The sequence below is a fragment of the Typopeltis vanoorti genome, chromosome 4 (assembly GCF_054136105.1).
Source record: "Typopeltis vanoorti isolate ZY-2024b chromosome 4, IOZ_Tvanoo_1.0, whole genome shotgun sequence".
Classification (NCBI taxonomy): domain Eukaryota; kingdom Metazoa; phylum Arthropoda; class Arachnida; order Uropygi; family Thelyphonidae; genus Typopeltis; species Typopeltis vanoorti.
This window is the reverse complement of record NC_143552.1, coordinates 92300231-92324976: the sequence shown is the minus strand read 5'-3', so window position 1 is coordinate 92324976 and position 24746 is coordinate 92300231. Positions and strand designations below refer to the sequence as shown.

General features: G+C 34.8%; 1 protein-coding gene across 1 annotated transcript in view; it reads right to left on the bottom strand.

Moving 5' to 3' along the window:
- The window catches only part of LOC150107495 (uncharacterized), a 1121546-nt gene that overhangs the window by 153783 nt on the left and 943017 nt on the right, over positions 1-24746 (bottom strand). The window contains exons 74-78 of the mRNA XM_090392112.1: positions 24090-24249; positions 12665-12862; positions 2073-2345; positions 1031-1219; positions 749-918 (exon numbers count right to left, since the gene is read on the bottom strand). Coding sequence (XP_090248238.1) covers positions 749-918; positions 1031-1219; positions 2073-2345; positions 12665-12862; positions 24090-24249 — 990 coding nt within the window. The remainder of the gene's footprint in view (positions 1-748; positions 919-1030; positions 1220-2072; positions 2346-12664; positions 12863-24089; positions 24250-24746) is intronic.

Here is a 24746-nt window from a genome sequence, read left to right as displayed (position 1 = left end):
TGGATTTTTACTCACTGTGTGTCTCTGTTCTTAAGAAGACTGGAATTAAAATGTTCCTATAGTGTGTAAAACATTCCAGCTCCAACACAGACACTATTGCAAAAGTAAGAAAACCAAGTAATTTTATTGTATCACTAAATACACAGCATACTATATTTTGCAACAATTAGTATAATTAGAGATAACTGAAATGACACTTCTTAATGATAAACATGTTCCCTCTCACAGACACTATGCTGCATGCATGCATGTTAGCAAAATAGTTTTATTGTAGCACCAAACATAGCATCTAACTAAATCCATTTGTTCTAATATTCTCTTTCAAATTTTCAGTTGTAGAAAATATGTGACAACACTTGTTTATAATGCAGTCATTGGGTGTAGAAAGCAAAAGATTTATGTAAAGCAAATTTTCTAAAGCCAATAGAGATGTGTATGCATAATATATAAAACTTAAAATCAGCTCGAATTGCATTGGAGATTTTTGTATGTTAAGGCAGTTCACAAATGCTAATTTTATAAATCAAATTGTATAGAAAAAGTTGCAAGTAACATGCTGTACAAACTTTGTGAAAAAACACCTGCCTGAGATGAACGCGTCAAACATACAATAACATGAGTGGACACTGTCCAGTGTGAAAATGTTAATCAGATTGATGATATAATCCCTCTCTTCTCTTGATGATTAAACAATCAATGGAAATTTTAAAAAATAATACATTATGCAACAGTGATGTAGCATAATTACATTGGTGTAGAAGTCCTAGGTGTACCAGGTGTAGCAATTCTAGAGCGATCTCTTATTCCTTTTTCACGAGTTGGTGTTACAGGCTGCTTAGATGGTTGACGTTTAGCAGAAAATGCCTTAGTGACCTTATCAATATCAGGTTGACGTTTTGACATATCACCCATAAATCCCTAGAAAACAAAAACAGCAACTGTTGTAAAGAAATCATTTTTTATGGAAAAATTGTGAATAAATATATATATAAAAAGTTTCAAAATTGCGATAATAAACTTGTTACTTTACTTCATGATCTTTGATCAACTGCTCTAATGTTGGCAAATCATCAGGAAGAGGCTCAGCTTCTAGAGTTGTAAGACTTGTTTCTGCTGCTGTTAACCATGATAACAACTCTTCCAACAGATCTATGATATCTCTCAGAGAACGTAAATGATCCTGCAGACGTTGATCCCGCTGCCGAGCCCAAATAGATATCTATAAATAATTAATTAATAATTAATAAATTATCATGAATCAAATTTTGCATTTTTTTTGATTCTGACAAACTTCTCAATTATATTATACATAGCAGTTTAGTTTGATTTATATTCAAATGCTATAGCAACAACTAGAGTTATAATGCACCTAATGCATATTAAAAAAAATCTATTTGCAAATTGCATAAATATATTAAAGTTTTAGTCGAGAAAATTAAGAAAAAAAATCCGGGAACAGGTCGAAAAAAAGGCTTAGAAAAATTTACTCTAGTTGCCGACTAGATTTGAAACCAAGTCTTCCTTTGTGTGGCCAAGTGCCGTGGTGTGCAAATGCCACATCCACTGAGCTACATAAAGCCTGACATAAATGAAATTTTTCAATATATATATATATATATATATAGAGAGAGAGAGAGAGAGAGAGAGAGAGAACTAGAGGTCATCTCTGGAAGTTGTGCAAATGTGTGGTTAGTAAGAGAGTGCAGACAAGATTTTTTGCTTGAAGAGTGGTAGATGAGTATGGATTGTCAGAGGCAGTTATGAGTGCCCTAACAGTGAAGGAAAGATATGATAGGTATTGTGTGAGCAAATGGTTAGTGTGGGTCTCCTGCAGTGAGTCTTTGATTCCATAGAGATACTCATATAACAATAATAATAATGCATATTTGAGGAAAAACCATAGTTTTCAATATTTTTAATTTAAAGAAAGTAATTATTAATAATTAATAAATGCAAAAATAATACATACTGAAGTGATACTAATTGACTAGTTTATATTTTCTGTATTAATTTCCCACTGATTAATCATTAATTTTTATCATATTTTTCAGCCAAACAGATAAAATTCTAACCTCTTCCCATCGTGACTGGATGATCGTTATCCAATACCTTATAATAGACAAAGCATCAGGATGACACTTTTGGAGAATTTTTTGGGCTAAAGTAATAGTGGTATCTTTGTTATCTTCTTGCTTTTCCATTTCTTGCAGAAACTTTTGGTGCTCTGTTATGTGCTGTCTAGTTGTTTCTTCATCCTCTGGTAGTGGTCCAGCAAACCGCAGCCGCATTTCTGCTTCTGTGAGCCATTCTAATAACATGTGCACAGCTTTGTATAGTGTTTCAGCCTACACAAACACAAAAAGGAACATTGAATATTATACAAATTGTTGTGTGTGTGTGACTCATAATAAAATTTTCAAACTACAGTTACAATTCGAAAGATGAAAGATAGGATACTTAAAATGTTCAATGATTTCCTCAGACATTATACTTCAGATGACATGTGTGACAGGATACAAATTCCAAGGAATTTGTCTCTGTTTTTTCCATTAAATGAACATTAATCCTAGCTTTAAGTCTGGACTGAGATGAAGACTATGTTGATGGTAAAACTATATACAGACAGTCACATACAGGTGGTTCGTGAAAACCTAAAGGCATTCACAAACCACCAGATAGAAAGATGGCTGACAGTTTGATGCAACTGTCCTTTTCCTCATATTGAAAGAATGACAAAAGATAGTCAAGTCATCAACATTGAATAAAATGCTAACAGTTGAAATTGTTGCTGATTTGAACTTATATGGTGCATTAGTAACTGAGAATATGATGCATCGATTCAAAGTTGAAAAATCATTAAAATGGAACTGAATATAAATAAATAAGAATAGAATATATAATACTATAATATAAAAGTTCTAATACATATATAATATTATGATCTTGTGTGTAAATTAATATCTTGTAAAAATTTAAAAATATTGTAAATCACTGCCCTAGAACACCACATGTTCTAGGGCAGTGATTCTTAACTGGAGGGGGGGAGGGGCAGGGCTATGGAAAATTTATATAACATTTCTAGTTTTTAAAATTTTGAAATCTCTTAAAATAATTATTTTTTGCTATTTACGTTTTTTCAAACTTGTATCGTTTTGTATTAGTAATCTGAATTATGCAGTTTAATGCAGTAGTTTCTTTTGTTATGGCACCACAAGTCAACTTTTCGCTGTTTGCAATGCTGCCAGTCATGACATCTGTCTACTGGATGTGTGAACGTGTGATAGAAGTGATTCTCTGAAGTTTTCAACAATACTAGTACGAATGCATAGAACGTAGCTTTGTTAAGTGCTACTTGAGTGCAATTACTTTTTGAAACTTTCAGTACTGTAATACTGATCTGTGATTTCTTAAAATTTACCACTCCTATAAATTTTATAAGGGGGTAAATGAACAAAGAACATTTTTTGAATCTTAAATATAAATAGTTCAAAAAAGGACACGTGAAAGTAGTGATAGTGGTAATTCCATGGATGATGTAAAAAGCATGTGAAACAGAAAATAATAGCATTAAGTAACACAACTGAAGCAAGAATAGACAAATTAGGTGAGATTGTTCAAAAACAGAGGTCTCATTAACTAAACTACTACTGGCCAAGACGTCTATAGACGTCAAGGTTATCATGGATGCAAGTGCATATTAAAATTGTAATACCATTGATATTACATTGAAATATATGATGGATACGAAGTGTATGAGGATGCGTATTTGATCCATAATGGTTGGTAAGGCAGTTAAAATATTGTCCGTGCGGTTAGCCAAATGGCTATGCGCTTCGCAACCATATGCCTGGGGAAGGAGTGTCCTAGGTTCGATTCCCGTCGACGATGTGAGGGGCTTAAGGATCTTCCTCAGCCATAGCCAAGTTAGCTGGTTTTGGGTGTGGACAGCAGGGTTTTCCCCCTAGTTTATCTGGGGTTTTTCATCCTCGTCATCTTTGATATCTTCCCATTGCAGTCGGGGTCTTCCTCTTCCTTTCCTTCCCTCCACCATCCCCTGCAATACTATTCAGGGGAGCTCTCCAGAAGAACCCCTCATCAAATGTCCTGCAAAATAGCATTTTGCAGGACATTTCAAACACATTTCAAACACATTCAATCAGTCACTCATCTCCTTATTGATCGTCCAGGACTCACATCCATATGTCCCCATGCTCAAGATCATTGTCTAGAGGATTCTTACTTTTAACTGTTTGTTCAGATTTCTGTTTCCTAATACATGGTATATTTGGAAAAATGCTGCTTTTGCTTTTTTAATTCTGTTCTAATAATTACAGACAAAAATATTATGGTGGTGGTGGCTGATAGTAGATGACATTGGTGTAGATTATTATTATTATTTCATGACACCTCCACAGAGTCCAAAGACTCATTGATGGAGGGCACCTACTCAACAACTCTCCATCTCCACCATTTAATCCAGCAACTACACCAAACCACCTACTGCTCACTGCCGCTAGTATTTTTTATCTGTAAACTGCATGTGTTTTGAAGTCTGATTTGTCTGTATGCTAGATGAAAAACCTGAATTTCTGGGAGAAAAAAAAACCTCTGTAGGAGATCGGCTAACTCACCTTCAATTGAAAAATTCCCATATAAAGATTCCTCTCCTCATAATGAGAATCAAACTTAGGCCTTTTCCAATCGAAGGGTGCAACGTATCATCATTCTTCCAATTGCACTATGGAAGATGATGAAAGTAGTAGCAGTCGGTGTAGTTGGTGAATTAAGGGGATGAGATGGAGATTTGTATAGTAGATGCCCTCCCTTGATGAGTCTTTGGACTCCTTGGAGGTGTCACAAAATAATAATAATAATAATAATAATAAAGACTGCATGAAACATTTAGTGAAATTCATAACCGCTGTCATGGTATGGGCTTGTGTGACAGCAGGGGGGGGGGGGGCAGGTAGGCCTGTATACTGTATATGAAAGAGTCAATTTCAAAGTGTAACAAGAAATTCTTGAGCACTTTATGTTATCAGCATCAGAAGATTTATGTGATGGTGATTTCCTTTTTCAGCAAGATTCAGCTTCTTCTCACACTTCCAAGACCACTATTAGATGGCTCAAAGAAAAGCAAATCAGTGTTATTCCTTGGCCAGCAAACTAACCAGATGTAAAGCCCAATGAGAATTTATGGAGAATTATGAAGAAACGTCTTCAAGAAGTTGCCCCAAGAGACAAAAATGAACTTGTCAGACGATGTGGGTATGTTTTGATTAAAAAAAGACTGTGAACCACTAGTAAATAATATGCCCAACCATTTATGAACAGTCATAAAAGCTAAGGGGGATGCAACAAAGTACTAATTGCCATGTGTTTCCCTTTGACTGTAATTTTTGTGCATTTATTTTTGCATTATAAACATTTCGCATTTGAGACACATAAGCTAGCAGGGGTTGTCATCAGGTATCATATAAGCTAGCAGGTTGACATGGAAGAGATTTTTTCATAGAATAGCAAGGGAGGGGGATAGAACAAGAGGCCATCACTGGAAACTGTATAAGAAGGGTGTGAGCAGAGGAGTGAGGAGTAGGTTCTTTGCGTGGAGAGTGGTTGGTGAGTGGAATGCACTGTCTGAGTGTCTTGTGAATGTAGACACATCGAATCAGTTTAATGTGTCTACATTCACAAAGTTGAATGAGCATTGTGTGCAAACAGTGTGTACCTCCCATGATGAGTTCTCCGACTCCATGGAGGTCAGATGTTAATAATAATCATTATTATTATTATTATATTTTGAACCATGTTAAAAATTATTCTAATTTTGTGAATGTTTTCAAATAACAGTTTTCTTATAATTTATATTACATTTTTATCTGTTTACATATTCATATCTATGAATATGTGCGTATATATATACACATGTATGTATGTATTTATATAAATACATACATGTATGTATGTGTGTATATATATATATATATATATATATATATATATATATATATATATGTAGAAGGTATAACCAGGTTTAAAATTGCTTGGTATTTTTAACATATATATATACAGGGTGTTCGGGATAAATTTGACATATTTATAATTAATTATATTTTTCCGTAAGTTACATGTATTAACACACACTTCTCTTCATTTAAAAGTTTGGACCCTTCTTCATTCATATACAAGATGTCAGAAAGGATGGATAGCTGGAACCCACCTGAATCATGGAAGAGAATAACTTGTATCATGATGATTTGTGCCCGCCATCAAAATAAGGATATTACGACTGCTGCCCAATGCTCCCTGAATACAGTAAAAACAATCAGGCATGAACTAGAGACTTGCAATGGTGACTACGAGGATGTAGCAAGAAGAAAGATCCCTAGCAGACGATCTGATTGCGTTCGTACAGCAGAATTCCTCGCAAATCTGCAGGAACAGGTGTTGAAGAACCCTGGCATTGGAATTCGGGCTTTGTTCATGGAGTTGCTAACTGTAGTCAAGCCCTGGATAACAAGGGTAGCCAATGGTAGGCCATATGTATGGCAGCAGGATTCGGCCCCTTGCCACACCTCTGGGAAAAGTCAAAAATGGTTGTCTGAAAATTTCTACGACTTCACCAGTCCAAATGTTTGGCCTCCAAACTCCCCAGACCTTAACCCCATGGATTATTTTGTATGGGGCGCAGTTGAAAAAGACACCAATCGCACTTCCAGTAATACAAAAGCCCAGTTAATGGATAAAATTAAAACAGTTTTTGCGGCCCTTCCCAGGGAGACTGTAGCATCAGCTTGTTCGAGGTTCCGAAGCAGAATTGAAGCTGTGATCGATGCTAATGGTGGTTATTTTGAGTAAATCTTGTTGATAGTATTGTAATTAACTCTGCCTGTAATGTTTTTTTGTCAATTCATTAAATTTAATAGATACAAAGAAGATTTTCTTTTTCCTTACGAAACTGTCAAATTTATCCCGAACACCCTGTATATATATATATATATATATATATATATATATATATATAAAATAGAATATAAAAGAATAAGAGCCATAGCTAAAAGAGAAGTCAGAAAAAGACATAGAGAATCATGGAACAAATTTGCTTCTAATTTGGAACATGATTTATATAAAATAAGACCCAATATATATAAGATTTTGAAACACTTAAATGCAGATACCAAAGAAAACATAAAATTAAACACCGAATTGAAATTAGAAGAATTTCTAAATTACTACACAGAATTGTGGACAGACAAATATTTTAAAAAAGACAACTGGCAAACAATTAATGAAAATGAAAAGGAAATAACTAAAGAAGAATTAGAAATCAGAATGAAAGAAACAAGAAACGGAAAATCACCTGGAGAAGATATGCTAGGTTCAGAACTATATAAATACGCAGGAACAAGATTCAAAGAAAGACTCTTATTATTTTTAAATAAAAATTTATTCAACTGGTATCCCCAAATAGAATGGAAATAAGCAATTGTGATTCCTATCTTTAAAAAAGGTAATAGAGATGACACCCTAAAAACTATAGAGGTATAAGTATACTAAATTCCTGTTACAAAATATATAGCAGAATCTTAAATAGCAAACTAATGAAATATTCCAAAAACTTTACTTTAGAAGTACAGAATAGATTTTGAAAAGGACGATCATGTATAGACCCGGCCTTTTGCCTAAAATTAATAATACAGAAAAGAAGAGAATACAATTTAGAAACACATATTGCATTTATTGATTTTGAAAAAGGCATTTGACAAAGTTAAAAGAAACATATTATTTAACATATTAAAAGAAAGACAAATACAAAATAATATCCTAAAAGCTATCACAAGTATATGTGAAAATAATCAAATACAATAAGATTAAATCACGAGTTATCATATATGAGAGAGATAAACCAAGGGGCCCAACAGGGATGTCCCCTCTCAGCAACTCTTTCTAATATCTACTTAAATGAAATAATAATAAAATGGAATAAAAATTTACATCAAGGAATTAAACTTTCTCCTACAGTGAACTTAAACACTCTCCTTTTTGCCGATGACCAAATAATAATTACAAATTCTGAAGATAACTTACAGAAAGCTATTTTAGATCTAAATGAGATAGCCAAAGATTATGGGTATGATAATACCAACAGAAAACTCAAAAACTATGGCTTTTAAAGGAGAAGATTCAGCAAGAACTAAAATAGTAATAGATAACAAGATCTTAGAACAGGTGAATTCATTTAACTACGTAGGATGTATGATCACATATGAAAATGAAAAAGATATAAACGTAAAAATTGCAAAATATTTTAAAATAACAGGTGTAATTAATTCTATATTTAAACCAAACCAAGTCCAAAAACAAACCAGACTAAAAGTATACAATATATTAGCCCTACCAGTCTTAATGTATCGAAGTGAAATCTGGACAATAAAACAAAAAAAAAGACAAACAAAGATTAATAACAGCAGAAATGAAGTTTATGAGAAAAACTGTAAAGTATACCCTATTTGATCACAAAAGAAATGAAGAAATTATGAAAGAATTAAACCAAGAACCAGTAATAGAAAAAATTATACCCATAAATGGATTGAACACATTCAAAGAATGAAAACAGAAAGATTACCAAAACAAGCCTTAAAGTACAAGCCATTAGGAAAAAGAAAACCAGGGCATCCTCTTAAACGATGACTTCTAAGGCCGGAACAGGCCATGCTAGGCCTAAATCCTTGATACGCATGATGATGATGATGATGATGATGATATATATATATATATGTATATGTGTGTGTGTGTGTAAAACGCAACATGTTTCGTCAAGATTGACTTCATCAGGCGTTAAGAACATAGAAAGATATTAAAAGACACTGAAAGAAACATTGAGACACTCTAAAGATATACAATTATAAAGTTATGATATTCAACTGTAAATTACAGTGATTATGAACTTGAGCTATAGTCCGTGTTAAAGTTCTATTGTTGTACACTTGTGCGTGTGTGGAACCACGCGATCTCCAGTATCTGATAGTAGAGCTGAAAGAGTCAGGCAAATTATAGCTGAGATTATTGTTCATATGAAGAGGATCCAAGGTGATTTCTTTTGACTCTACAATGCGGCGTTCTACCTCATCATGGCAAATGTGTAGGTTTGAAGTTGTTGTCCAATTTACTTCATGTTGGCGGCTTTCGTTGTTCGTGTTCATTGAAAATAATATGAACAATAATATTCATATGAACAATAATCTCAGCTATAATTTTCCTGACTCTTTCAGCTCTACTATCAGATACTGGAGATCACGTGGTTCCACACACGCACAAGTGTACAACAATAGAACTTTAACACGGACTATAGCTCAAGTTCATAATAACTATAATTTACAGTCGAATATCATAACTTTATAATTGTATATCTTTAGAGTGTCTCAATGTTTCTTTCAGTGTCTTTTAATATCTTTCTATGTTCTTAATGCCTGATGAAGTCAATCTCGACAAAACATGTTGCATTTGCAAATAAATCTCAATTTGTTATAATTCTCGGGTTTATAGTCAGTTTATATTAAAAATGAACATATCCCAACCTCGAGTTAATAGTAGTAGTCATCACACACACACACACACACACACACACATTCATAAATATGAATATGTATGTTGGAAAAATGGAAAGCAACCGAATCCCTATCCAAACCTTTGCCAATGTCATTAACATACAGGTTAAACAGTAATGACCCTAACACAGACCCCCCCCCCCAGACACACTACTAGTGACTTTCCTCTTCCGGGGTATTGCTCCCCCATATACAAGTTATTGATACCTATGTCTAATTTAGTCTAAAATCCAATCCCATCCGCTGTAGTTTGACTATCAATTTTTAACGCATAGTATACCCAAGGTAAAAAACTTTCTATATATATATTCATACATGTTCATATTTGGTAATAATTATTTTCTATGCAATAAATTAGAATTGCAAATCATTCAACACTTTGATTAGTATGTTGGGAGATTGAAAGACTTAAGTTGCTATTACCTTCATATGAGACTGTTTAACTTACATTCAGATGAAAATCTCTACAATTCAAATCAAAGAAGATTTTGCATCATCATCATCATCCCCATCACTGCACTATGGAGATATTTCTTAGCTCTTAACTATACGAACAAACGTCCAAGAATAGATGACTCCAACTTGTAGGCACATCTATCCTTTGATGGTTATTCTGTGGCCTGCCATTAATTCTGCTTGAGATGAGTTTGAGAACTTTGCACAATAATTTAAGAACAAAATATGTTCCATAATGAAAGATTTTATTATTATTATTATTTTTCTGAACCCCCATGGCATCACGAGACTCATCGCAGGAGATCAACACTGGTGAACACAACAAAGTCTATCATATCACTCCTTAAAATCATCCACAGTCTGCACATTCAATATCCTCTCAGGCAACACATTCTATTCCCCTACCACTTTCTATGCAAGAAACTTACTTCTTACTCTTTTACTCACAACCTCCTTTTGCAAATTCCAGGAATGGCCTCTTGTCCTTGTTCCTTTCCCCCCTCGCTTCTACCATATGAAAAATCTCCTTGGTGCTAATACAATAATACCTTTCAACACCTTAAATGTCTCAATTATATCCTCCCTTTGCTTTCTATCCACTAAACTCTGTAGTCCGCATGCCCTCAGTCTATCCTCATAATCTGTCTCTGCACCCTCTTCAAGATTACTTCATAGCTTTCAAATCCTGGTGACCAGATCTGAGTACAGAAATCCAGATGAAGTCTGATCAAAGCTTTATACAATGGGACCAGTGTGCTTTTATCTCTCATGATCAATGTTCTCCTCAATATTGCTATAATTCTCTGAATGTTTTCACAACCTTTGCAATATGTCCTTAGAACTTTAAATCTCTATCCACAATCAACCCAAGATCCCCTGTACCCTCCACTTCTTCCAATATAACTCCACTCAGCGAGAATGAAGTACCCCATCTGTGGATCCCAAATTTTAAAACCTTACATTTAATTGCATTAAAATGACATCCCAACGCCTTTGCCTACCCTTCTAGCTTATTCAAATTCTCCTGAAGAAGCCAAAACATCAGCACTATTACTAATAACCCTACCAAGCTTCACATCATCTGCAAGCAACTAAACATCTCCCTGTAGTCCTGTGGCAATATCATTGACATAAAGATTAAACAGCAATGGTCCAAGGATTAATCCCTGTGGAACTCCACTTGTAACCTTCCTACTCCTTGATACTGCTCTTCCATTATACAACTCTCTGATATCCATTAGAGAGACAATCACCAATCCTATCCACAACCTGATATCCCAATGTGATGCAACTTAAAAAAATCAACTTGTCCTGTAGCACCCTGTCAAATGCCTTGAAAAAAAAAATAAAAAATAATAAAAAAATGGCAGTGTTTGCCTTATCTTTATCCACTGTTCTTGTTACTCTGTTGTAAAAGGTAACCAGACTGCTAAAACAATAGCTCCCTTTAACAAATCCATGCTGGCCTGCATAAATAATATTACCTTCATTTGCCCAATTCTGTATATGAGTTACTACCAATTTCTCCAAAATCTTAACAATTTACAGAAGAAATGCAAATAGGCCTATAGTTTGATACCTCCGTTCTACCACTACCCTTATGCAATGGTGCAATCTTACCCTCCTTCCACTCTCCTGGATCCTGTCCCATTGAAAGACTTTCATTAAACAGCCAAGTTAATGGCACAGTCAGTTCCACAGCACATTCCCTCTAGAAATTCCATCAAGCCCCCCCCACCCCCCACCCACACACACACCTCTGCCTTACGGACATTTAGTGCACTGAGTATTTGGAATACATCCTCTTCATTCACTTCTAACACTTCACCACTCATTATCCTTCTAGGAATAAAGCCTGCAGTACCAGAATGGAACACTCTAATAAGGTGATCATTAAATAGCTCAAATATTTCATCTGCTTCAGTCACCTGGTTTCCATCTCCACCCAGATTCACCAATCCCATGCATTAATGACCCCTCTTCCTGTCATTATTCCTCCTATTCGCCACATAGCAAAAAAACTTCTTGGGATTCTCCTCAGATTGTAGAGCCAGTCTCCTCTCATATTCTAATTTTTCTCTCCTTACAACAACACTACTCACTTTACTAGCATGAGGTTTATATTCCTCATGCCACTGTTCTCCATCCCTCTCTTTATATGCCTTCCATAATCACTTTTTCTTCTGAAATTCCCTTTTATTCCTTTTGTCATCCATTTGACTCCAAATTGCTTTATCTTCTTCACTTGAGGTATACAATTTTTCTTCAGTATCTCCCATGCATTAACGACCCCTCTTCCTTTAAATTCTTTCATCCATGGTACTGCTGCAAGCTGGTTTCTATGATAGTCACCTCTGTTATAATTCCTCATAACTTACTTTTGTTTTCTTTTTTTTAAAAAAAATATAACTAGATATAGCTAACAGTCAATAATCAACAGATCTTTTGCTTTACGTATCTTAAAGAAATAGCCGTTGTTAACTATTTTTAGTTAACTAAATTTTTAATCTAACTGTGATGCAGATTTCTTTCATAAGTTATATAAAACCCACAGTTTCCTTACATGTTAGAACTTGTTTTTGGATATATGAATTGTATACCTGTTTAAGTGCATCTTCTAGAAGGTGTTGTCTCTGGTTACTAAGATGGAGTACTTCCTCCCATTTTTTGTTTAGTACATCTATTTGGCCTTTGATGACTTCAGCATCCTCTGGACTAGCACTTTTTTGAAGATCACTGCCTGTTTTGCGTACTGATTCGAGATTGATTGCCCTATTCTTGAATTCCTCTTCAAATGTCTGAAAGAATAAATGAAACACTAACTAAATAATTTGACTCTATTTTAAATATTTCAAACTAAAATATTAGTTCATTAGAGAAAAAGACTTAATCTAACCTCTAATACTGAAAGCAAAACAAAGTGGTAGCATTTCCAGAAACAGTGACTGCACTATGAGTTAGAATTAGGTATCCATAACAGAAAAACATGCAACTATCCTTTAATTATGCAGGTTGAAAGTGAAATTCAGTCTTTATAATGGTGGTTTTGATTTTTTCTGGGATCTCAACACCAGCTAGGATAAGATCACAGCAAGGGTTAACATACAAATTAATTCAATTCTAGCCAATTAAAAAAATTACCACGTTCATATAGGAATGGCAAAAGATCAAAAACAGCATGAAACTTATTATGTGGGATTTCTTCCTCATGGAAAAAAGGCTCAGAAAAGGGTGTGGTTTGGACTGGAAATGTTCAGTTATATAAAAAGTTTATTTATAAAAAGATGACATGCCCTGCTCTAAGCACAAAATTATAATATTATCCAAATCGAGAATATCCAAGCACTGTCATGAGTTTTTCCTATTCCAGGCTACAATTCACAAGCAACCATAAAAGGTTGAGCATATTTTTCCCAAGACCTTACATAGACAGATGGTCAGAAAAATTTAACAATAACTGGTTTGGACTTTTTGGATCCTTGTCTGGATTAAGTTAATTGTTTTGGATTTACAGCTGAAACAACTGATTTGCCTATTTGGGGGAATGACAAAGTTTGCCACCTCAATATGAGCCTGGCTAACACATTTTCAGTTGAAAAGCCCTTATAATTATATTGAAAGGTCTTTAGCCTATAATCAATTTGAAAGGTCTTTCCTTCCAAAGGTCATCATCACCTGAACTGGGGAAGACAACAATAATTGCCATTTACCAAAAAATACTTCTCAAGAAACATATGCTTCATGGAAGATGCTGATTATTGTTGTTAATTGGTTAGAATTTTTTGGCATATTACCAACCAAGGCTATGATGTATCATCAGAGTTTAGAAATCATTAAAATGAAACTATATAAAAATATATTGTGACGAATATGTAAATGTTTAGAAATTGGACAGAAAGAGCATATTAGTGATGTTAATAACAACAACAGAGAAGACAGCTTGGGACTAGCTGTTCATTTCTCTCACACTCATCATAACACTGAATGGGATAAGATCCATGCCTTACAAAGATGACAACTTCACTCCTTGAAACATAAAAAAATCTACTGTGGCAATTCATTCACAAGGCACACCCAATAGGAACCAAGGAAGGATTCTGTGATATTTGGAAATTGCTCATTAGATCTCTCCGAACATCATATTTTAACTTTTCAGCCAATTATCTTGCATATCATTGAATAGTGCCAACCCATGCCAACTAACAGGCACCACATGGTCTCTGTTTTCAACTTATATTGTAATGGTTCTATGTTCTGTATTTCAGTAATGTTATAGTTCATGTTAACCTTTTATTGTATTTTTTATCTTAACCCAGAAGAAGCTGCTAATATCTGCTTGAAAAACTAGTCAGTTTTTCATTTTTTCATATTATTACAGCCAAATAAGCCCAATGTACTTCTCCTTAAAAATATATTATAATGAGTTAAAATTAAAATTTACATAAACGCTCTAATAAAAATATAAATTGTAATCTTCTGCATAAATCCGATTTATTGTAAAAATTTTTAAATTTTTAAAAAATTATGCTCAGGTAGATTACTAAACGTGGTAAAATAACTGTATTCATTAACTACGCTACTGGCCAAGATGTCTATAGATGTTAAGGTTATCATGTATGCGAAGTGCATATTAAAATTGTAATACCGTTGATATTACATTAAAATATATGATGGATACGAAACGTATGAGCATGAGTATTTGATCCATAATAGCTGGTAAGATGGTTAAAATAATGAGAGAAGTCAGTTAAGGTATGATGAATGGAGAGCATATGAACAATACTCACACATAGGAATCACCTTGCAACAGAAAGGAGTGTGTCAGATGAGTACCACTTCTGCCAATCCAAGAAAGAGCAACTTCCTCTCTACCAACATTGCCTAGGCTGAACAGCTTAACTTTAAGCTTATTGCTAAGCTTAAACTAAAAATTCAGGCTTAATTTGATAATTTTGTTGTTGCTATTCTCTGTCTAAGTCATGATGTTAATCACTATGATATTAATTTTTGCCTAACAATCTGCTTATAATCTGTGTAGAGGACAGGCAGATTATGGTATCTCACATAACAGGTTGACTAAGCTGCAGCCTCTCCCTTGATCCCCATACAGGCAAATGTTTTCAAGAGAAGATTATGGATTTGATGGAAAGGATAATGAATCCAAGAGAGAGCACTGCATGTGTGTGGTACATCACACTTTTCAAGGAGAACTTAATCAGTCTCTATAATAATGCACATTGCATAGCATTTTCCACCTTCATATAATTTAATGCTAGATTATTATTATTATTTGGGCCTCCAAGGAGTCAAAAAAACTCATCGCAGGAGGTCCTTCCTAGAAACACAAGTCTATCAAGATTCATCGTAGGAGGTCCCTCCTAGGAAACACGTCTCTCATACCATTCCTTAAACTCATTGACCATTCTCGCTCCCACTACTTTATCAGGCTATGCATTCCACAGCTCAACCACCCTCCATGCAAAGAAACCAGTCCTCATCCTCTTGCTCACAGTTTCCTTTTGTAACTTCCAGGGATGGTCTCATCATCACTCCTTCCCACTGTTCAACCAAGCGAAAGAACTCCCCAGTGTCAACCCTGTAACCACCTCTCAACAGTTTAAAAGTCTCAATCATATCACCTCTCCTTCTACCCACCAAACTCTGCAGTCCACATTCCCTCAGCCGATCCTCATAACATTGTACAGTCCTGAAACTGTCTTTGTTATCTGCCTTTGTATCCTTTCCACAGCTAATTTATCCCCTTCAAATCCTGGGGGACCAAATCTGAGAACAACAGTCTAAGTGTGGTCTGATCAGGGTCTTATACAATGGAATGATAACTCTTATCTCTGCAGGTCGGCGTCCTTCTCATTATTGCAGCAATCCTCTGTGTTACCTTCACCACCTTTGCGATATGTCCCTTGAATTTCAGGTTTCTATCAATCATCAACCCCAGATCTCTTGTCTCCCCTACTTCCTCCAGTACAGCTCCTCTAATAGAGTATGCAGCATCCCATCGATGTTTCCCAAACCTCAAGACTAACATTTTGCTGCATTAAACTGACAACCCCATTCATTTGCCCATCTGTCTAGCTTATTCAAATCCTCTTACAGGACTACCACATCTGCACTATTACTAATAACCCTTCCCAGCTTCACATCATCCGCAAACAACTGAATATCCCGCTGCAATCCACTGACAATGTCCTTGATATAAAGGTTAAACAATATAGGTCCCAGTACTGAGCCTTGTGGGACCCCACTTGTAACCCTGTGCCTCCTTGAAACTGCCCAACCATACACAACTCTCTGATACCTATCAGACAGCCAATCTTGTATCCAGTTGACCAAACTGACATCCAAACCCATGTGCTGCAACTTACATATCAGCTTATCATGTGCACCTGTCAAAATACCTTCACTAAATCCAAGAAAATGGCAGTATATGCCTTTCCCTCATCCACTGCTCTTGTAACTTTATTATAAAAGGCTAGCATATTACTAAAACAAGAGCGCCCCCTCACAAATCCATGTTGACTCTCACAGATAATGCTGCCCTCATCTGCCCAATGTTGTATACAGTCACTAACTAATTTCTCCAAGATCTTAACAACTACTGATGACACACAAACTGGCCTATAATTAGACATTTCCAGTGTGCTGCTGCCCTTATGCAATGGCACTATCTTACCTTCCTTCCATTCCCTGGGCACGTTTCCCATAGCCAGCCTTTCATTGAAAAGCCAGGTCAAAGGAGCTATCAGTTCCTTAGCACATTCTCTCAAAACTCGTGGTGAAATACCATCCAGTCCCACAGCTTTACTGACATCCAGAGTACTCAGTATTTGGAACACGCTCTCCTCCTGCACCTCTAAACCTCGAACCTGCCCTATCACTCTAGTATTAAAATTTACTCCTCCAGGATGAAATTCACTAATAAAGTGTTCATTGAACACTTTATTGGTGTATTGGTTTATTGTCCTCGGCATTAGTCACTATTCCCATTTTTATCCCACAATGTCATTCTTCCACAATCATTTCTCCTCCTACTGGCCACATAGCTAAAAATTCCCTAGGATTTTCTTTGGATCTCTTCTCATATTCCAGTGTCGCCTTCCTTACCATACTAGTCACTCTCCCGGCCTGTGTCTTATATTCTTTTAATAAGGGAATACTGTGAGTAGACATATAAATACAAAATTAATAACGGAAAAACTCGTAAAAAGATTATTTAATAGTATAATTTTTGCCTCCGTGTCACAGGCATCTTCATTTTAATTCTTCACCAACCAGATAGTAACCTACATTTTGCAGTCTATAGAAAGAAACAGGCCATTATATCCATGCTGAATCTCATCACCATCCCAGTCAAAAGGCAGGAATTATTAAAACACTGGTTCATCGGGCCCACTCCTTTTGTTCTTCAGATGATATATTACAGAAAGAACTGCAATATATTATTTCTTCCTTTCTATCTAATGGATATAAGAATTCCTTCATCTAAAGAGCTTTGAGTAGTTTTAATATGTCTTCCTCTTCAAATACAGAAGAAATAATGTGCATTCCTATCCCTTATGTACACGGCATTAGTGAATGTATAGCAAAAATTTTAAAACCACTGAATATTTTTGTTGCCTTTCAACTGTTTAGAAAATTCTCCACCTTTCTCACTTTTCCTAAGGACAGGCTTCCACATCTTAATTATCCAGGTGTCTACCAGATTCCTTGCTCTTGTGGATTATCTTATTTCAGACAAACAGGAAGATCTGCCTCCATTCGGCTAGAAGAACACCAGTCTTATATTCAATACCTTGAACCTGAACAGTCTGGACTTGCAGAACATGCCATCATCACTAGACATAAAATTCATTGAAAGAAGACAAGAGTCCTTCACAAAATTTGGTTAATCATGGAACGGCTTTATAAAGAAACATGTGAAACTTTACTTCACTCTCTCCTAACTTAAACAGATCTGATGGTTTACGTCTATCCCCTTTATGGGAGATACTACTTCATAAATCAGCTAATCTTTCTTAACTTTTTATTGTATATATAATTTTTTTTTTTTTTTTTTTTGTTAGGAAATTTATTGATCTTTATAGTTATTTTACATTAGCTACTTAGGTGGCACTTTTTGGAATTGTCAGTTATTGTTTAATTTTAGCTTAAAATGTACTGAAGATGCCTGTGACACGCAGGCGAAAATTATACTATTAAATAATCTTCTTAAGTGAGTTTTTCCGTTATTAATTTTATATCTTATATTCTTCATGCATCTGCTCTTCACCTATCTCCTTATATCTCTTCCATAGCCTCTTTTTCGCATGCAGTTCCTGTTTAATAATGTTTGTCATCCACTTTACTCCAAATAGTGTCCTCTTTTTCACTCATGGAATACTATTGCTGCTAACCAATATTCCTTCACAATTTCCCAAGCACTAATGATATCCTGTCCTTCCTTCCTACCTCCATGAAACTTCACAAAGTTGATGTCTAAGACTATTATAATCTCCTGCCTTATAATTCCACATACATTCCCGTCTCTTTGATACTCCTGCATCTCTATTCATCTTCCAAGTCAAATCAACATGGTCACTCTCTCCAACTGGTAGAAGAGATGTCATCTCAGTTATTATCAACTCTTCTGATGCTATGACCAAATCCAAAACTCTTGAACCTCTTGTTCCCTCTATTACATGTTGCCTAAGACATTTTTCCCTCAAGAATTCTAGAAATTCCATTCCCTTACTGCTACATGCATCTTCCTTTCCCCAGTCTATACTGCTGTAGTTAAAATCTCCCATAACAATTGTTCTTCTTGCACTTGCCACACTCAACTGTCTCAACATCTCCTGGTCCCCACTCTCTGTACTCCTTGGTCTGTAGCAACACCCTACTAAGTATCCTGTCTTGCCCACCTCCACATCACACCATATGCTTTCAAAATCATTAGTGTCACAGCTTTCCAAAGCCTCCACCCTTAGAAGGCATAGGTCGTCACTTATCATAAGCAGTACTCCACCACCATGCTTTCCCTTCCTATCCTGCCGAAAAATGCTGTACCCTGCTACTTCTATTCATGTTATTATATCCTCTTCTGTTAACCATGTCTCGGTGATTCAATAATCTTTGGCCAGGCTGATGCTATCAGCGGCATCAATTCCTCTCTTTTATTCCAGATACTCCTGGCATTAGTATAAAGCATAAAAATGCCACTATTTCTATTCCCAGCATTATCCCCTCTAGACTCCACTTGGCTCAGCTTTACCTGGTGTCGTCCACCTTCTCCCAAGTACCCATTCCCACAAGAGGCCACCCCTGCCCTCCAGACAAACACTCCTCTCGCATCCTATCTTACTCAATGGATCATTAAGTCACCATACATTACACCTCTTACCATTCCCTCTCTCCTACTGTTTCCATTCTCTCCTCTTCTATCATTCCCATAACTCTCTCTCATTCCTTCTCTCTACACTTATCCTATTGTCTCCTCTTCTATCGTTCACATATCTCTCTCTCTCATTCCCTCTCTTCAACTGTTCCAATTCTCTCCTCTTCTATCATTCCCATACCTCTCTCTCTCTCTCTCATTCCCTCTCTTGTACTGTTTCTATACTCTTCTCTTCTATCATTCCCAAACCTCTCTTTCATTCCCTCTCTCCTACTGTTTCTATACTCTCCTCTTCTATCATTCCCAAACTTCTCTTTCATTCCCTCTCTCCTACTGTTTCTATACTCTCCTCTTCTATCATTCCCAAACTTCTCTCTCATTCCCTCTCTCCTACTGCTTCTATTCTCTCCTCTTCTATCATTCCCAAAACTTTTTCTCACTCCTACTCTGATTCGCCTTGCATACATCTCTTCCATTCTCCTAATCTCATCTTTCATACTTCTCATCTCGTTCACAAGACATTCCACCTCCTCTTTCAGCTCATCTATCCCTCTCTGCAAGTTAGTCACTCTTACTTGCCATTCATTTACCTAATCAAAACCATCTCTGTAAACTTCACAGTCATTCAAGCCTTCCACACTCCCAACTCTTATTTTCTTATTTATACTTCACTCGTAATTCTCTCCTATCACACTACAAAATGCAACGGCATTCATTTCCCGTCCCTGAAGCAACTAGGTCAGTTATCAAAATATCTAATTCATTGATTTCCTCCCACTGTCTGCATTTTGCATATATACGCACTTCTCTCACCTGCCACATATCGAACTCCTGGGAAGCATACATGCCGCAAACACTGCATGCCACAAAGTCCTTGATTATGTTACATATAATAGAGTTCTTAAATGGCAGAGGACTAGGTGACATGCTATTTGTGATTGCAGCTGTGTCCGCCATCATTCCTTACTGCCAAGTAAGTACATACTAAACTAATTGCTAAAAATATATATGAACACTGTATCACAGATATATATATATATATATATATATATATAAATAAATGCTAAATATAAACATATATATATAAATATAACGCTATATTCAACTATACTAGATAGCGAAAACTTATCTTCTCTTCCACAGCAAATGCTGCTGACTGACCTCGTCTTCTTGGTAATTGATGGAATGCAATTTGGCAGTATAATTGTTACATTTCAGTGGGATCTGATTATATATTATGCTGTCTGAGAAGACAGCAGCAGCAGATTTCCACTAGAGACTGATTTTGAACCATCTATGTAGATCCATATAAAATCCAATTATTCTGCTCTGTGTATATGAAAAGCTGGTAGATAGAGAGTTGGTTGGTTAGTTGATTAGCGATTTATTGGTGCAAGGGACAGTTAAAGTCATAACTGCACCAACCTAAAGGTTACAGCAGCACTCAAGGCAATAATAAAGAGTAATCAAGAAATAAATTAGAATATGCTATATACAAAAAAAATTTTTTTTTTAAATATTACATCAATGAAACCAGTATCCACATATAAATAGAATATATAATCAAATGTGTTTGTATAAATTATTATTTTTAAAAAGCTAAAAACTTCATGCAATTTATCCAAGTCTGATATTATCCCCTTATCTGTCTGTGCCATATACCTGAAGGTATATGGCACAGACAGATAAGTGAAAAATTCATTCCTTTCTCAAGTGATATGCTGGCACTCCCCCAGAACATGACAAATGGTGAGATACATGTTACACTGTTCACATACAGGTGGGTCACCAGCCTTCAATAAATACAAATGTGTAAGATGACTGTTCCCTATTAGGAGCATAGCAAAACAACTTCCTCTCTTCCAGTGCTTAATCTCATGCAATTTATTTGTCAGTGCTTCCTGCTATGATGAGTGTCACTGGGCAAACTGTCTAATATACATAACTGATACATAACAGAACTGTCTAATATATACATAGTCTGTATACAGGACTAACTGACAGTATGGAGAAAAATTCTCAACTCATCTAGCAAATGCATCTGCAGTCTCATTTTCCTCAATTCCAGTGTGGCTGGAAATTAAGCACAACTGAATATCAAAATTAAGGACTTTCAATTTGTACATATGTATAACTTGAAATCAGTTCAAATTACATTTGAGATATTTGATATTATTAAGACACTCATCAATGCTAATTTTACAAATAAAATCCTACCGAAAAAAAAAAAAAGTTGCAACTAACATGGCTGTATAAGTTTTGTGAAAGTTTTGTGTAAGCTTTGAAGATGCAACTGCCTGACATGGAAGCAGCATACATATGCTAAAGCTAATTCTCACCGGCAGTTTATGCACATGCAGATACTGCCCAGAGTGAACATGCTAATATTAATCAATTAATCAAGTAACAATATTAATAATTACTAAGAGGAAGAGGGGGGAAGGACATATTCATTTAATAAATCAAGCTTTAATTTCAAAGGTAGATATAAATACAAAAAAAAACATAAAAAACAACTGTAAATTAATGTATTGTCTATGTATTGAGGTCATCATCAGGAAAATATATATGTATAAGATATAAGCTACATACCACTGCACTTTACAAAGGTAAAATGAATTTAACTGCCTGTTAACTAGCCTAACCTCTTGTGGAAAAAATTAAATTAATAATATTAAATTAAAAAAAAATATTAATAGATTTTAAAAAAATTAATTAAAAAAATTTTAAAACTGCTAAATATAAAAATACATTAAAATTAAAATACAATAAATAAAAAATAAACATATAAAATATTTTTAAAAAATAAATTAATTAAAAACAACTACATTCAAACATTTCTCCAGTCCTCTCGTTTTGAGATTTTCTTCTGGGCTTGTTCTGATTGCTTATAAGGGTTGCAGATAGGTCCTCCACATTCTTGGAATGATTAATCCATCATTTTTGTTCAAGTTTGGATAGAGTTTTAGCATTTCACAGGCTTCTTTGAATTTTCTTTCAAACCAGGTTTTAGTGTGGTATAGAGACTTGGTGCCTTTCTTATATATATGTATTTTTCTGATGATGATCTCAAAACAGAGGTCTAAACGTCGATTGTTACTATTAAATAAAGTAATTATTTTAACATGTTGTGTCTCCATAAATTCTTAACTATGAAATATAACTGGGTGATGATCATATTACAATGCTTATACAGCCATAGCAACCATCAATTTTGAATGACATTTAATAGAATAATTAATTTTAATGATGAAACAAGGAGTTTGATTAAAAAATAAATAATAAATCACATTTTGTGTTTTTAAATGTAAATTTTCTAGAAGTTATTGTCTTTGTGCAAAGCATTACTAAATATCTGCAGTCTTGGTAAGAAATGCTGTTTTTAAGTGACAAACAAGGTTTTTACTTTCTTTATTTCTACCACATGAACTTAGTAATTGCATTTATTTTGAATAAATTTAATAGTGACAGCTACTTTTTTTTTTAATAAATGAAAAACATATAGTTTCTATATTCCCAAGAAATATAGTCCCCTCTTCCTCATTCCAAAGAAATACATATTTCTTGGGATCAGGATGTGGTGGAGATGATCAATGGTAAGACCAGTGACTTGTCTGTGAAGTGCTACCTATAAGGAGGGATTGATTAAATTGATATAATTGATATGAAGGTGGTCTGAAAAGTTCTCGGCATCGACCATTGATGGCAACACTATCGACAAGATTTTTTGGTACATCTGTCATAAGCATCCATGTGAAATTGCAAGTCATTCTATCAAAAAGTTTGTTTTATACAGCTGTCTGAAGTAAAAGTGTTGTCTGTATCCCTTTAAATGGATATCATGGAAATGGAAATTGAGTATCGTGAGGTTATAAAATTCTTTGTAAAAGAAGGTTTAATGCAAAAAGAAATTCATTCGAAGTTCATAAAAGTTTATTGGCACTCTTCTCCTTCATTTTCGACAATTAAGAAATGGGCTTAAGTTACAGCCAAGTTTAAATGTGGCTGTACCAGCCTTGAAGATGATCCACATGGAGGACGTCCAAAAAGTGTAACAACACGAGAAATCATTGATCAAGTGCACGATATGGATGACCGGTACTGGATCATCAGCAAGTCAAAGTGCACGAAATTGCTGAGACTATAGGCATTTCAAAAGAAATTATAAATTTGAAATTTCAAAATTTGAAATTTATAATTTCAAATTTTGAAATTATAAATTCGTTTTTTCGTTGTTAGGCTGAGAACTTTTCCAACCACCCTCGTAGGTGGAAAAAGACATGACAGAAACATATGCGATACTAAAGGGGTTGGTCTTCTTCTGTTGATATAAAGGTATCCATTTATCTAATAGCAGGTCTTGTATTCTAGTAGTGGTGCTTGTGCTATTATTATTTTTATGTGACTTACTGGACTAATGCAGAATAAATTTGTCAATAAATGACAATAAGGAAAGCTGCATGGTGAATAAGTGATAGTTGCAAGAGGCATTTGCAAGTGTTTGGTTAGTGAAAATGAATATAAGTAGTAGTATGATTGCATTGTGTGAATAATATTACTGAGAGTTTCCCACAATGAACCTTCAGACTGCATATGAATGTGTATTTATATATATATATATTTTTTTTTCTAACCTTGTGCTTTTCATTTAAAGATGTTACAGTATCTAAGTCACCATGAACAGGTTTATTTTCAGCAAGAGTCACTTGGGTTTTATCAAGCCAGTCAATGAGAGCTTCTACAGCTTCCTTGAACTGACCAGAAAACAGAAGCGCTTCCTCTAATTTTCTTTGCCTGCATGAAAAGAAAGCATAAACAAAATGGTATTTTATACCTGATATACAAAACAAAGAATATATTATAAATTCTTACTTAAGATATACAAAATTATTAAGAAGATATGCTTACTTATACTATTAAAATGACAAGAAAAATAAGGAATATAAATTATAAAATAGCGAGTCAAAAAGAAAATTTCTTATACTTAAAGCAAACATTTTAGATTTTGGGCTAACTATTTCATATCAGTTGAACTTATCTTCTATAGTGAATTCCTCTGTCGATATAAAGGTGTCCATTTATCTAATAGTAGGTCTTATATTCTAATAGTGGTGCTTGTGCTATTATTATTATTATTATTATTATTATTATTATTTTACTTTTATATTCTCAGCAGCATATAAATGTTTTACACTAATGTGTTGTTGTGGTATATTTCCTCCTTACTTCTAATAAGGAATGCTTTGCTCTGTTTTGACCCTTCATTCACTTTCTCATTCTTCCACTTCTGA